General features: G+C 30.4%; 1 protein-coding gene across 1 annotated transcript in view; it reads left to right on the top strand.

Moving 5' to 3' along the window:
* LOC143079414 (kin of IRRE-like protein 3) overlaps positions 1-17,307 on the top strand; it is a 45,743-nt gene that overhangs the window by 12,705 nt on the left and 15,731 nt on the right. The window contains exons 2-5 of the mRNA XM_076254746.1: positions 3,888-4,184; positions 6,031-6,309; positions 11,045-11,347; positions 13,641-13,937. Coding sequence (XP_076110861.1) covers positions 3,888-4,184; positions 6,031-6,309; positions 11,045-11,347; positions 13,641-13,937 — 1,176 coding nt within the window. The remainder of the gene's footprint in view (positions 1-3,887; positions 4,185-6,030; positions 6,310-11,044; positions 11,348-13,640; positions 13,938-17,307) is intronic.

The raw sequence follows: 17,307 nt of genomic DNA, 5'->3' as shown, positions 1-17,307 counted from the left end.
ACATTATAAAGTAGTGTACAAAACAATTATTTGGATACTGGAAAGTATATTGTTTAAAATAATAAAAAAAACAAAATAAAAAAAAAAAAAACAATTATTTAATAAATGCATTTTTTAAGTTTTTCTGAAACATAATTTAGAAAGTTAACTTCTTTAAAAAGTTGACTTTTCCAAACAATGATCATTATGTATATTGTTGAATTATTTTTTTTGTCGATTCGTCCATTAAAAATGTGTTTTTTTTTCTCTCTCTGTTGAGGCATACGATAGAAAATTTTTCATATTGAATGTATCATATTTTTTTCCCGACGGCCGTGAACTTTTTTACTCTTTAAACTTCGAGAACCACGTAAAAGGATCAATATATGAATCTGTTATTTTTCTCTACTGTTGAAGCATATGATAAAAAGATCATAACATGTCATTTTTCATATCGCATGTATTATCAGCCCTCGGTCAATATCAGCACTCGAGCCATGCGGCTCTTGGGCTGATATTGAACCTAGGGCTGATAATACATGCGATATGAAAAATGTCATGTAATAATCTGATAATATCAGATATGATTGGATACAGATTGTTTATTAAACATTATCCGAAAGAAGTAGAGAAAGAGGTAAACCGGCATGTAAGGGTGGTGACATAAAATGATTCATGTTTCGTTAAGTAATAAGGACATATTAGTATTTATTATAGCCAAGGTTTCCACAATAACACAGTATTGCATTAATGGTGTCATAAGAATTCGTTATATCTTCATGTCACAGTACACTGAAGGTAACAAAGGAATTCAAAATTAATCATACTTAAGTTGTTGTACAAGGCAGGTGAAGGAAGAAGTAAGGAGGACTGCGGATGGATGTAAGGGTACTATATATTTTTTTCATTTATCTATGAATAACTGCAGTATGTATGTTTACAATATAAATTTTATACCTATTGAATTTTTTAGAGAGTTATTCGAAAAGACTTCCGAAATTTTAATAAATTCATGTAAAATGACGTTGGGCATGTATAACATAAACAAGCTCTGCTGGTAGTTGGTCATGATACTATTTAGCTTCTATTTTTTAAACAGAATAATACAGTACTAACACCACACATAACTGTTTTTTCATGTTTTTTATTTTAAAAAGGAAAATTTAGAAAAGGTTAGTATTGTGCCTATGGTTGTATAAATAGAATTGTTTTCCCTAATAGCTTCGCACCGTGATGTCAGTTTGGGCTTCTTTTTTTTATAAAGTAGCACAGACTGCCTAACTTCCAATTTAAGGTAATATGTGTGCATGTTGTTGCTGATCTAGATGGGAAATAAGGCAACAGTAGTATACCGCTGTTCAAAACAAATTAATCCATGGACAAAAAAACAAAATCGGGGTAACAAACTAAAACTGAGGGAAACGCATTAAATATAAAAGGAGAACGACGACACAACATTAAAATGTAACATACACACAGAAACGTACTAAGCATTAGACAAAATCCTATGAGAATAACAAATGTAACATCAAAACCAAATACATGAATTTGGAATAGATAAGTGCCGTGACACGTTTTATAGTAATGTGAAAGGAAAACGTTGTATGTTTATATTTTGATTGATATAAAATTGATTTACTTTAAGAGTGTGCGTTATACACCCATGCTGTACGGCAGGAAGTTTTCAGGATGATGCGAATATGGCTCGACGTATCAAGGGATCATGGCCATCGTTCTCTTTACTATTTTACCTGGTGGAACTTGAGCACAATGGTGCACAGACTTGTCAAGTTAATCAATTACGTCAGCATTCTACTATCATGTCAAATCTCATTATTCGATGTGAACACTGCCCGCTATTTTCCACATACGTTATGTGTTTCTATGCTTGTCTTTAACTTGAATATTTAGTTAAAATGAGTGTTAAAATAATCCTATTGTTTATCGTGTGATTCCTTGTTTTTACAACATACTATTTAACCGATTGTACTTGCTAAATAAAACAAATTAATGCAGCCAGAGAAGTATAATTTAATTCTGTATTAATTATTTAGTACTAAAATTCTAACAAATATTGAGCTATTTATACTGTTATTCATGATGTCTCTTTTCTGCTCAAAGGGTCATAGTTGACCTACTTAGGTATAGTGTATATTATGGGAACACATAAATTTACTCAGAGTTGGAAAGGTCTAAGTTAGTTACCTATTTACTAATTGCAATTTTAAAAACTTGTTTTCCTGATTAAAATTATCTATCTTTATGCAGTTTCTATTAAAAATGTCAATTACAGAATGAGAATCAGTGGCTCATGGTCCCTTACAGAAATAGTCGGATATAAAATGTCGTAAGGGCTCTGTGAAATTGTATTCTTATTTTTCTGGAAGATTAAAGATGAACAACATTTTATTATTAGTTGTTCAGTATACAATAATTATTGACAGATTTTTAGGATTTCTGAAGTGATCAAATCAAAAATCAAAAAAAAAATGGTTAAGAAATTTACTAATTGTCTGTACTAAGGGGATATTATAATTAAATGTCTAAATGTAAGACAAAATATGAATTCTGTAACACATACTTTATAACGACGATTTTTGTAATTGTATTGCTGTAGTCCTATTCGGATTCAGATTTATACCTTTAATTACGTTTATCACAAAGTGATAACTTTAAAGTCATATCTTCGTAAATGATCATATATAAATTTTTAACATTTCACCTCAATTTGGAAACTTTTTAAACAAATGTAGTGGTCTGTTTTGGGGAACATGTATGTGCATGTCTTGCTTGTAAATTCTTTCAAGTTATATATAAATTATATTAACGTCGCTAGACTCTATGTGTGGGGATCAACACTTAAAACCTGAGAGTGGATTTGTGGCAGATTTGTCGTTCCACCATTGCTATTCTTTGTCATTTGTTGAATTGATATGATAGAAATTTCGTATTAATTACGTATTATCATTTCATATTAAATATGAACTTAAATGTCACATGTTTTTTTACAAAATGTTTTTTTTTTGCATTTTATGTAGTGAATATATGATCCTTTTTCGTCAACTTAGTTTTCATATCATGTTGACAATGAAGCTCATACTCTGACATTTGTTAACATAGCATGCGTATGGTATATAGCTGTCTATCTTAAAACCTACTGTTTTTGCTAATTGAAAATTAAGCTGAATAAAATATTTTAAGACAGCCGAAAATGTAATTCTGTATTAATTATTTTTTACTAAGTTTCCAATAAAGAGTGATCCATTTATACTGTAAATGTATGCTGTGTCTAATCAAAGTTGTGCTACTTAATTAAACGATAAATTGTTGAAATTATAAAACATTTTTTTCAAATGGATATATATTTTACTTATGGCCAGTGCATGATTGGATTTCATTTGTTTTTATAAGTCAATGATCTTGCGGGGTCAGTACGAGTTCACGCGTAAGTGCGTTGTGGACACATCTTTTTATCATCAACATGTGATGTGGTAACTCGTAATTCTGAACACACAATTTGTGAAAAGCTCACACCTTCTTATCTCCCTTATTGTTAAATTTAGAGGTAGATATGTGTAAATGTTTATTTGTGGGGAAGATTTGTCTCCCCTCTTTTGCTATCATTTGTCATTGGTTCATTTCATATGATATTTGTTAATGTAATTAGGTATTAATTAAAAGTCTATGTATTATTATTTCATATCAAATATGAACTTTTATGTCAAATGTTTTATTTGCAAAATGTTTTTTTTGCATTTTATGATTTTGAAAAAATGAACTTTTTTGTCAACTTAGTTTTCATATCATAATGCAAATCAAGCTCAAACTCTGGCATGTGCATACATCTTATGTATATAATATCTAGCTGTCTGTCTGAAATGGTAACATAATAATTGTTTCTGTTTTAGATTTTTTAGAAGCTAATCAATTAGCTTTATCTGGATCAACAATACAGTTAATATGTCCATACAAATCAGCCAACATAGTGTGGCATTACGTAAATGAGACTTCTCTGGTGTATTTAACAGAAAAAAATTGGGTAAATAGTCTTTTGACACCAGACTTATACAGAAGATTGTTTATAACTGGTAACCATGGTGTGGGAGAATATCATCTGAATATTAAGGACACCAGGAAAAGTGATGAGGGAATTTACAGGTGCACTACAAAATTAAAGGAGTCGAACATATTTCTAACTTTAATCGGTACGTCCTGTGATAGTAATGAGGTTTACGAAATCTAAGAACTCTTCCATCTGTCATTGTTCCATACATTTAGAAATTGCTTGTTTCAAAAAGTTTTATCAGATAAGCAAAATCATAAACAAGACCTATTTGTATTGTATCTTTTCAAAGGATTTGATGTGAACTATGTATACATCTACATGTTGAATGAAAAAGCACGTACGTATTTTCCTTGGTTTTTAGTTCAACATCAATGATGGGTTATATCAACTTACTATATCTGATATAAGTGACGAGGGGATATATGGTTGTTCTGTTTTATCAAACTATGAGAGAATAACACTCACAGTAATTGGTAAATAATATGAAACTTCTTAGTCCAATTATATACCTTGCTATTTTGTTATTAAATAGGCTATACTAATTTGTTCATAAGCATATTCCACTTTCAATTTACATTGGTCTTTAAAAAAATATGTTATTTTTTTTATATAACCCTAAATCTTTGTTTTTAATAATCAAATCTGGCATGATCAACATATAGCAACAAATGTATTAAACCAGTGATACAGACCATCTACGATATGAGACGAGATGGCATTTCTTATGATTTCCTGATCAGGGTTTAGTACATCAATACACGAGCAGTTTCCCTTCTTTTTAAACTTTTCTGGCGATTGTTTGAATTTTGTTTGATGAATTGATCAACCACTGTTTTATTCAAATGAGTTTTAAGTTTTCATTACATGCATCAGTCCTACAAATCCATGTCAATGTCAAACATGTAGAACATGTACACTAGTGTGATTGTAACAATATGTCTATACTTCCTAAAGGAAAACTATTTCAATAAAGTGTTTTTGAATATAGGTTAAATACTATTTCAATTAGGCGTATACATTTTTGAGAATAAACGATTTAATAATACACTAGCAAAATGAATATGTTTATTATTGTAATTTGTTCAATTATTTCTATAATTTTTGATTGTGCTTCAATCTTTTTTTTATCTAATGACTTATCTTAAAGACTAAGTTATTTTTTGGTGAATCTTTGTAGCGTATCCCATGAAATTTGTTGGAACCCCGCTCTCATCTCCACGTTAGAAACAGCTGTATCTTTTTTATTGTTCTTTTAACCACAGATGACCTTGTTCATGTCAATATTTCTTGTAAGACCGGAACATTGTTAATACCTTTAGTTGTTTACGGAGTGATACAACCTAAGAGTTTAATGATTTATCAAGTGAAGGATAAGTTTCGTCGATCAAATCACTTTAATTTGTTATAATATCAACCAACCAATTTGACAGAATATTATAGAAATGTGCGTGATGAATATCTTCTCCTCTGAAACAACTTGGCCAAATTATACCAAATTATTCTCTGAATTAGTAATTTGACAGATTTTTTGCAATTTTTGTTTACTATCTTGATATCATAATAAATAGAGATAAACTGTCAACAGCAAAATTGTTCAGTAAAGTTATTTCTAAATATAAGTCAGATGATCAAAATTATCAGTCGGCCCATTTAGAAGTAATTACCCTTCATGGAATTTTTTTTTAACAATATGTTTGTAAATCTTGGTAATCTTTTACAAAAATGCTCTCCTCTGAAACTACGAATACAAATTTAATTAAACTTGGCCATGATCATCATTAGAGGGTATAAAGTTGAATGAATGTCTCCTATAACCCGGTATACCAACCATCATGGCTTTTGCGCATTAATTGATGAAATAAATTCAATATATAAAATACGTTTTTAATTATATTGTTGATATCTTAGTTTTATTGCAGACTTATTAAGTAGAAATGAGATCAAAATTCTAGGTTTTTCATGTAATGAATCATGGTAATTTATAGTTGGACCAACATCTGTGTATATAGAAAATGTGACCCTAGACAACAGGATACCTGGAATAGAAGGACAGGATATGTCTATTAAATGTACAGCTGTAGGAGGTCAGCCACCACCTGATATGCAGCTGGTAATATTAGGATCTACCTTTACTGGTAAACAGTCAACACAGCACACATTCAAACCTGTCAGTTCGCATGATGGTTCCACTATAACATGTCAAGCAGGTTATACAGATATTAACTACTTCCAACTCAATACTACAGCATATATTCATCTTAAGCGTAAGTACATCTCATGCCGGTTATTAAGATATATGATAGTTTGCTTACAATTTATTTACAGATGAATCAGCATTACACATTGCGGTAATTCATAATTAAAAAAAAACAATTCCAAAAAAAAAAAAAACGAAAAAATACTACTACGAATTTTTTTTTTAAATCACACTGAAAGACATTTAACATAAATAACCAATTCGCTTATATATGTTTTACTGTTATATTTTAATAATTTTGACATACCATTTCTGTGGTTTTGGATGCTCTGTCCGTTTTATCGTGTTTATTATATGTTTGATCATAAGGTATCATGATAGCGGTATTATGTACTATTTGAATTAGATAAACTACCCCCACCACCATCGTCATTCCACTTCCCCTTTGTATAAAGACTTTACTGGTCTTAATCAATAGGATTTAAAAAAAAAAAAAAAGGAAACATAAATGAATTAATAAAACGAGCAATCTTAGATTGTAAAAACCTTACAGTTACAAATATTTGACTATTAAGAACTAATTTATTACCATCATATGTATATTAAACCCCAAATGTGAATTTATATGTCATTCCATGAAACACTTAAAACAACATTAATTGAAATAAGTTGAAATAGAAAGACAAAAAAATCTAAATTCAAATACAATTATATTATAAAAAAAACAGTAATGTGTTATAAAAAATAATCGCGAGTTTGGAGTACATCATTACTAATCAACAGGATTTAAAAAAAAAATAGAAACAGAAATAAATAAATGAAGCTAGCTTTAACTTAATTTGTAAGAACATCACAGTTTCTACTAAATGTTTAACTATTGAGAACTAATTAATTAACAACATGTAACATCAAATGTAAATTGATTTTTCTTACCATGAAACACGTAAATAAACTTTTATTGAAAAAGGTTTAAATAGAAGGACAAAAAAAATCGAAATTTAAATTCAAATTAACAAAATAAAAACTTAAACAAAAAATAAAATGAAATAAAACAGTAATGTGTTATAAAAAATAATTTAAATGAATGGAAATGCAAAACCAAGTGGTGTTCTCTGATGACGGTTTCCCTTGAATAAACACAATTAAAAAAAACCGAAACATTGTATGCATAGCACATAATCAATGTCAGGCCAAAGATATGATTCGCACCAAACTGGGTGGATATTGTATCAATTTCTATGAAATCAAGTCAGAGATATAATTCGCACCAAACTGGGTGGATATTGGGTAAATTTCTATGAAATTAAGTCAGAGATCTGATTAGCACCAAACTGTGTGGATATTGGGTTAATTTCTATAAAATCAAATCAGAGATATTATTCGCACCACACTGGGTGGATATTTGGGTCAATTTCTATGAAATCAAGTCAGAGATATTATTCGCACCATACTGGGTGGACTAAACTATAAAGCTCTATATCGTTACGATAGAGAATATGGTGTGAAGAGGACTCATGGGATACTGCGTGTATAACAAACCATTCAAAGTGAATAACGATGTGATATAGAAATATGTACTCTTAAATAATAAAAAAGTTGAATTAGTAGTTATGTATGTTAAAGTATTGTTTGTCCTATTTACCAACATTCTGATTCAGCATATCATATGAAAAATCATATAAACCAATCATTCGAAAGTGTAATACAAAGTATTGTGGTAATGAGTGACTTTAACGAACACAATCTTACTTCTTGCAAATCATAATAATTAAAATAAATATTGTATTATATAGAATGAATATGTACATACATGTGTTCGAAAGAAACATTGTTTTGTAAAAAAATCCTCATCACTCTTTGTTACTCTTCTATAATATAATTAAGTGAGTGATAATATATTGGAGACAACAAATAAGTTGTATTGTTCAGTGGATTACTTATTTACTAAATTTAGTCCTGGTATCTATGATGAGTTTATCTACTTATTCTCATACTTCGTGATTGTGATTTTGAAAAACGGATAAGTTCCATGTAAAAGAAAATAAAACTAGACTGTGATACATTACGTGTCACTAACTTGAATATTACGTATCAATTGTGACATTAAACAAATAAGAAGCTGTCAACAGGAGTATACCTAATAAATTGATTGGTGTTCACACGAAAGATCAGTCTTGGAAAACATGTCCAAAGTCAGAAAGTTGAATCCAGAAACATTTGCAAAATTAAAAAACGTAAATAATATAAACACGCCAGAGCTAACTTAAGAAGATAAGACACTACCATGGAAATTCAACTAAACAATTTATTTTGGAATAAAAGTGAATCAATAAATTTAAATGTACAAAAAGTAGATTGTTTTGGCTGGGAATCATTTAATATACAAATGACTATACGTTTACCAACGTTTTGTAGGAAAAGTTTAAATCATAGTCAATTAAGAATGGAATCGAACGCACCTGTCACTTTTATTGGATGGAGTTTTGCTGCTTACAAGGAATCTGGTAAACCAAGGTTTCAAAGTTGTAAAGATGAAGTCATCCAAACGAAGGTCGTACAGATGTCATCACGACACTAGTTGTTTGACCGTTATGAAATTACTGGGTCAATGATGAGTCCCGTCCTCCTTCCATTAGAATAGCATTAACTCTACACTAGATGTGTACATATCGGGTCATATTAGGTGTAGTAACTGTTTACACTATCGGAGCACCAGAATTAATTCCCGTTTTTTTAGGTTCTTGTTTTTCAAAGCTTTGCTATCTAGTGTTATGTGGTAATTGTTTGTGTTTTTGGACTGGTTTCGTTTGATAACATAATTATTTTTTTTCACCAATGAATTTAAACAAAGTCACTTTAATATCTGCTGATACTGCTTATGTCTCCATTGTCCTGTTGTAGGTCCCGTACATGCATTATTCTTGATATCTTTACATGGATATAGGAAGATGTGGTGTGAGTGGCAATGAGACAACTCTTCATCCAAATGACAATTTAAAAAAGTAAACCATTATAGGTCAATGTACGGCCTTCAACACGGAGCCTTGGCTCACACCGAACAACAAGCTATAAAGGGCCCCAAAATTACTAGTGTAAAACCATTCAAACCGGAAAACCAACGGTCTAATCTATATAAAAAAAACGAAAAACACGTATAAATTACATAAACAAACGACAACTAATGTACATCAGATTCCTGACTTAGGACAGGTGCAAACATTTGCATCGGGATTAAACGTTTTAATGGTACCAAACCTTCTCCCTTTTTCTGAAACAATAGCATAACATCACAACATAGAAAAACACACGATGGTATAATATGACTTTTGATTACTATAAGTTTGGATTTAATTCATTTGTTCAGGACTAAAATAATAAACTCCGATATCAATCATGCATATGACTTGTTCATAAGAATCCTGAAAAAAGTTTACTAGGAAAATAATCAAAAAAACATTGAAACCCTTTAAACCTCCAATATATGAATGATATGCATATACAAGAGATGGAAAAAAACATAAAAAAATTGGGTCAACTTTCAAAAAGGACTGCTGCTAGGGTAATGTTAACTTTATTACTGATAAAGCTTATCCACGTTAAATATCATGATAAATGTAAGAGGAGTAGGTTGTATAAGGTCCTTCAATGGCCTTGTTCATATTTACAATTTCAAATTAGGATGTATTGACACAATTAATCATAGCGTATAAAGATATCATTTCGTTAAAAAGTTGCTGAATTTTGTACTGTTCAGGGGATCAAAAATGAGTAAATTTCCATTGACTTTGTTGAAAGGAAACATGAAGTGCATGAGTCGACATTTTTGTTTTTGTTAACTAAATATGTTTAATATCTGACTTTTCGACAACTCTGCTTTCTGTTTCCAACACCTATTTTTGTTTGAAATCCGAATCTTTTGTCGAACTTCGCAATTTCAAATTATATTATATTGTGTTTCCCATTTTTCAATCTTGTTGATGGAGACAAGTTTTTCATGCTCTTGAGTAAATTTATGTATGTTGCATGGTAGTCATTTCTGCACTTTTGAAAGATAAAATATAAATCAATCTAACGATCCGCTGATTTATATATTCACACTAATCTAAATATTTTTAATTTACAATTTATTCATCTAAACTCTTTTTACAAAACAACTAATTCAAAATAATGAATTCGAATTTCAAATAGAAGTCTTCATAACCTGATTAATTATAGGCAGGGCAACTATTCCTTTCCCATTACTAACCTTTATTTGCTTAAGGTTGATTGTTTTTTAAGTTCGCTTTATACGTTGACTCGTTATGATGATTAACGTTTGTCAGGAATATTAATCAATTAACATTTATGTACAAGAGTATTTCAGGTTAGCGATTATACTTGTACATTCGGTCTTTATATATTCAAAAAAAAAAACCGTGAAAGAAATTTAAATGTTTGTCTTTATTTTATTTCTCATAATTTTTATAAAAGTTGGTTTACTTAATTTCAAATGTACTTAAAGGTTGATGTCATAATTTGAAATAAGATAACAATCTCATTATATGAAAAAAACTGTTCAGTAACGGAATAAATCACTAATTCATAGAATTTTCGCTTTGCAATATGTAACATTCTGCAACTACAAGCCTTTAAACCAGATTATTATTCAGTTGAAGTAAAATGACAGCCATTTCTTTATTTGAAAACTGTCGCATATATAACTCATTGAGATAGACTAAGGTATAATAACATTATTGAGCATAACAAGCTACAGAAAAGATAAAATAAATGGTGTAATGTCTTTAGTTACTTCTCTTTTACAGTTACACCAATAATAACTCCTTTTAATCCTTACATCTTGAATACAGAAGAAACAAAATATTTTGATGTATCATGTAAATCCACTGGAAGTCGTCCTGCTGCCTCCATGTACTGGTTACTTGGACAACAAAATATTACATCAAACTCTACATCCCAATCTAACGAAGAATCATCAACAAATAAATATATTGTGACATCTTATTTGAGATACAGAGCGGACAGAAGATATAATGGACAGAAGCTAAAATGTAGAGCTAGTAATGTCGCTGGTGTCATGGAAACATCTCTAACATTAGATGTAAAATGTAAGTGCAACTACATGAACACTGCAAATGAAATACGGTAACTGAAATATCAACTGTTCTTTATTAAACAATGATTGAAAAGGCATTATACAAGTGTTCAGTTCATACAAATCCATGGGTATGATAATTGTTTGTCCATACAGGTATACTCCAGAAATACCAGTAAATACAGGAGATTTACTGGTCTTATATAGGATTTTCACTTCCTGTTTTGGTTCAAGAAGGCATTAGCAAATAGATGTATGTATTACGCTCAATATTATATGTTTACAAGTTAAATGTAAGGGTTGTTGTTAAATATTATATGTTGTACAAGTTTTTCTGTGATTATATAAAGGCAACAGTAGTAAACCGCTGTTCAAAACTCGTAAATCTATGGACAAAAAACAAAATTGGGGTAACAAACTCAAACTGAGGGAAACACATTAAATATAAGAGGAGAACAACGACACAACATTAAAATGTAACACACACAGAAATGGACTAAGCATTAGACAAAATCCGATGAGAATAACAAATATAGCATCAAAACCAAATACACGAATTTGAGATAGAAAAGTACCGTGACACGTCTTATAGTAATGTGAATTCACACTCAAATATAGGAGAAAACAAACAACACGACAGAAGCACAACGTTAAAATGTTACACACACAGAAACGAACTATGATTTAACAATGGCTATTTTCCTGACTTGGTACAGGACATTTTTAAAGATAAAAATGGTGGGTTGAACCTGGTTTTGTGGCATGCCAAACCTCACACGTTAATGACAATGTTAAATACAACATTGAAATGACAATATAATATTACAGGACTACAATACAAATAAATAGGAGAACGTAATAGACAAAATAACACATGATTTATAGATAACAAAATGCATCAGGTTTAAAATTCAACACGCCAAAAACGCGCCTCGTCCACACAAGACTCACCAGTGACGCCCAGATATAAAAGATCGAAAGTGGAAAAGAGTACAAAGTTGTACAGAACTGAAGATCCAAAGTTGAAAAAGGTTGTGTCAAATATGGCTATGTTTTTATGCTAGGGATAAGAACATCCTTATTATTTAGAACAATTTATGTTATTGCAAACAGTAAATTTCATCAAATGAATATAAAAGATATACATAATGAAACTGAAGTATTAACTAATTACAGAAAACAACACCTGAATACATAATACAAGGACCAACACAGAAAAATAGACACACCCGACTTAGTCCAGGCCTCAACGCAAATTTTTTTTTAAAATGACGTCACATACGAAGTGGTGAAAAGGCTAAAAAAAATACGTCACATTTGAATTTTTGAAACAGTACAAAAATATCGTCACATTTAAAAAACTATATCTCAAAAGTAAGATAGAATTAGGATTGATTTAAGATTATAATAGAACTAAATACTGATATTACATTTAAACACAATGCACTTTGCAATACTTATTAATAGCTATTTACTATGATATATATATGTCGATATAATTTTCTTTACCATAACACATGAATATAATAGAAAAGACGTCAACATATTTGGCAAAATCCGACGAGAACCACAAATACAACATCAAACAAAACACATGAACTTGGGATAGACAAGTACCGTAACACGTCTTACAGTAATGCGAATTCACACTCAGCAAAACAGTCACAATCGGGAATAAGTCACGTTCGGTAATTAAAAGATTAGACGACGTAATGACAAACCACAATCTACCATGTGGTAAAAATATCCTTAGCTAGTTTGGTCAAAGACACATCGTATGGATCAACTTATTCGTGGTGGTGTCCATAAAATTTACGGAATGTCAATTTTAATCTGTCCTCCTCATAACTTTGTTGAATATATAACATTATGCCCGGCTTAGTATATATCTAGGATTTTGATTGGTTAACGCACGTCGTTACAAAACCCATAGCCCCTGGGTGTTGCTAACCCATATCCTCGGACGTTGCTAACCATTATCCCTGGGAACTTCACGCAAGTTTTCCTTAGTTCCATGGTTGCTCCTTGTGAAATATTGAATATTGATTTCTTCTTTTATTTGAACCTTTGTGTTTAAAAACAAACCATGATGTCTTGAAAATTACATACACAAATGATAAAGAAAAGTTTTATTTCTTGAAATAGCAAATACAAGTGAAAATCAATTATTATATTAGGATAAGTAAAAGTAATTGCCACTTTTTTCACGGGGAATATGAAATTATACAACTAGTTAAGTATAGTAGTAGTTAATATCCAGTGGATAAGGTTTAGATGTTGCTGAACTCTCTTTTTATTTCTAATAGATGCACCTGGTGTAACAGTTGGGAATAAAACCTTTTCACAGACTCAGTCAACCAGACAGATACATAGTACTTTATATAGTAATCCTCCTGTAAACACTTGTACCTGGCACCATAGATCTAAGTATGGCGAAATTATCAGAGATTTCAGTAACAATAACCAGACATTGACTTTACCTACAGTATCTGAACATCAAAGGTATCAGGACACTGGTGAATATATCTATACAGCTGAGAATGGTATAGTAGGAATGAATGGGCAACTTAAACAGACAGGATCTGGATATGTTATTAGTAATGGTAAGGTAAATTAACGCCAGAATACTACGACAACTTGTTCGTTTCTTTCTTTCCCCCTTTTGATCGTACTTGGCTTTAACATCTTATCATGATTATGTAGATACAATCCAAATGTTAATCAGTATCTCTTCATTCCAAAATGTTGTTATTCAGATATCATATATTTATCTTTATAATGGCATCAGCAATAAATGATTACTTGGAAATTTTGTCTTATGAAAAAACGCTCATATAAGTAGATAGTAGTCAGAAATTTATGATTTGTGTAGCCTACTATACGGTTATTGGTCATAGCTGAGTTCCACACTCCTTTTTCTTTTTCTTTTTGGTCTTTGGTGAGTTGTTGTCTAATTCCTGTTTATTTTGATGCATTTGTTTCCCCAAAGTTGCTGCTGTCGAATATGTTTATATGATAATCGACCAACTATCAAAGTTTTGAATATTTTATTTTTAATATTAGAAATTCTTACCCATATTCACTACAGTAGAGTTAGTGTATGACTTTCCAATAAGTTGATGCATCTTCATTATTAATGAGCTTTTTTTTTGTAAAAACAGTCTATAAATGTTCGTTCCTTTGAAATATCTTGAAAAATAAATGATCAAACTATATGAAATTTTTCTGAACACAAATCTTGGATTTGTCTGGTATTAAACAAGTAAAACTACAAAATAACTGAACTCCAAGAAAATTCAAAACGGAAAGTCCTTAATTACATGGTAAATCAAAAGATAAAGCACATCAAACGAATGGATACCAACAATTTTTAACATCTGTCATTTTCCTGACTTGGTACAGGCATTTTCTAATGTAGAAAATGGTGGACTGAACCTGGTTTTATAGCTAGTTAAACCTCTCACTTGTATGACAGTCGCATCAAATTCCAATTCAATATTCTGACAACGATACGTGAACAAAACGAACAGAAATATTAGGTAAAAATGTCAAAAATAGAGGTACATCAGTTAACATTGTGTTATAATCTTAATCATCAAAACAAAATATGTGTCGCAAAGAAGCACAAAATGGCATATATACCTAGCATACATGTAGTAGCAAAAACCAAGGACAAAAATACACAAATTTACGCGATAATACAATAACAATATGACGGGATGTATACGTATAGAGCCACGTCATATATTTATCCAAAAAAGGCATATAGACACAGCTTATATCAACACCAAAAAGCATAATAGACATAGCACATTAGCAAAAATGAAAGACAAGAGATACGAATATATTATTAACATTAACATAATGACAGGATGTACAAGTAAAACAACACGAACAAGTATCTTAATCACATAAAAACAAACCCATATTTAACAAATAAGCACATTTATTACTTTCTTGTTTTTTTATCTTATTTATGTTAAATCCACCCATAAACAATTGAAATATTTTAAGTACAGGGACCGAATGACTAGACTAACATTGACTCTGAAGTAGAATCGCGCGCCTGACGTCAGCATGTAAACGTAACACAGGTTGATAGTTTATAGTTCTTTTGGGTATACCTTATGCAGAATGTAATTTAGAAGTTCAGCTTTCCTTCTTGTCGCTTGTCTATATGTCGGATATATCTGTTTTAAACGTACCCTTTAGTCACTGTGAATAATTGTAGGCAACATTCTTTACATATATGAAGGTGAATATCTAATGATTTTAGTATCCACATTTTAGATAGTAATTGTTTTGTAATTATCTAAGTATCTGTATTTTGTTTTGTTTTGAAAATTAAGGGAAATCATCAATGGTTTTTAACTGTTTCTTAAAAACATCGAAAGTCAGATATAGTCATAAGGTCTTTATATTTGAGATCCATGGATCCTAGCTAACAAAACAAAGTAAAAGTTAAGGTCATCTTCTAAACTTTGTCCTTTTCTTATTCTTGTATCTCCTCTTAAACTTTAAAAGGTAGAAATAAAAGAAAAAGTGCAAAACTTATGTTTTAAAGTGATGAAGATATGATTTTGATCTGAAATAGTTCGATGACTTATTATAGGATTTATTGCCCATGGCATGTTTAAATTTAAGGTTCAATGGTTATAACTTGGTACACGATAAAGCCATGCATGGTCTTTTGCAAAATCCCTACTTTCTGGTTGTCTCCGCTGTGGCAAAATTGAATAAAAATGAATCAAAGCATAAATATTGTGTTTGTTTAGAAATATAGAAATAGAAGCGGTAAATTTGATAAGACACAGAATTTGTACTGATACATCCCGTCATCGTGTTATTGCGCTATGGTTATTTTGTTTGTCTTGTTTTTAATTTGTGCTAGTACGCTTCATCTATATGCCAGTTTGTGTTTCTTTGTTACATGTGTGTTTGTTTTTATAGTGATTAAGATTATAACACAATGACGACTGCTATATTTGACATTTAAACCTTTTATTGTGTTCGTTTTGTTCATACCTTGTTGACCATTGAATATAATTCGATGCAACTGTCATACAAAGGATAGCTTTAGCTAGCGTTGCAACTAATTCTAATTCACCGTTTTCTAAATAAGAAAGTGCCTGTACCAAGTCAGGAATATTACAGTTGTTAACCATTTGTTTGATGTGTTTGATCTTTTGATTTTGTTATTTGATTATGGATTTCCTTTTTAATTTTCCACAGTATTTTTGTGATTTTACTTTTTCCTATATTAACATGGAAAAGTCTTACAGATGAATTGCATACTACTATCAAAATTGGCATAATCTAAATTAAGATCAAGATACGAAAATTTTTGGTATCTACATTTTAAAAACCGTTCCACTTCCGGTCTTAAATAATTGCTGTTTTTATCGTGATTCTAAAAAGAGGCAATTTCTTAATACTTTTGTGGTCATAAAGGAGAAAACTGATATAGCTCTATTTTAAAAAGTTTGACTTTTTCCTTTTTGCTACAATTCTAATAGTAATCACTCTGTTTTCTATTTAAAATAACTTTCACACTATACACCTTATCGATATTTGTCCGCCAATACTGGAAATCCCAGAGATACCCGAAAAGTTTTGACGTCTTAATACAAAATATCTGACGCCACAACGGTAAAGTGATTGTTGTATGACGTCAACAGTTCAAGCGGGACAAATTTTTGGGTCAGCCGGAATAGCGATAAGATGTATTAGTTTGTTTTCTTATATTTAAATAGTTTTTTTATCACACCATAAATTAACATCTTTGGTTGATACTTTTTCAACTATGCTACTTTTAAATTTGTGAAAGCCTTTCTTTAGTTTTCCTGATAATGGTTAATCTTGTAGGGAAATAGAAACCTTGCCTGTATAACGAATAACCATAGTTCTTATATCTAGTGCAACTGAACTTGCATCTTGAATGACAAAAAATAATCTGTTATGCTGGTGAGTTTA

This window comes from Mytilus galloprovincialis, chromosome 6, assembly GCF_965363235.1.
Source record: "Mytilus galloprovincialis chromosome 6, xbMytGall1.hap1.1, whole genome shotgun sequence".
In the NCBI taxonomy this organism is placed as follows: Eukaryota; Metazoa; Mollusca; class Bivalvia; order Mytilida; family Mytilidae; genus Mytilus; species Mytilus galloprovincialis.
The sequence above is the reverse complement of the archived record's forward strand: the minus strand, read 5'-3'. Positions and strand labels throughout refer to the sequence as shown.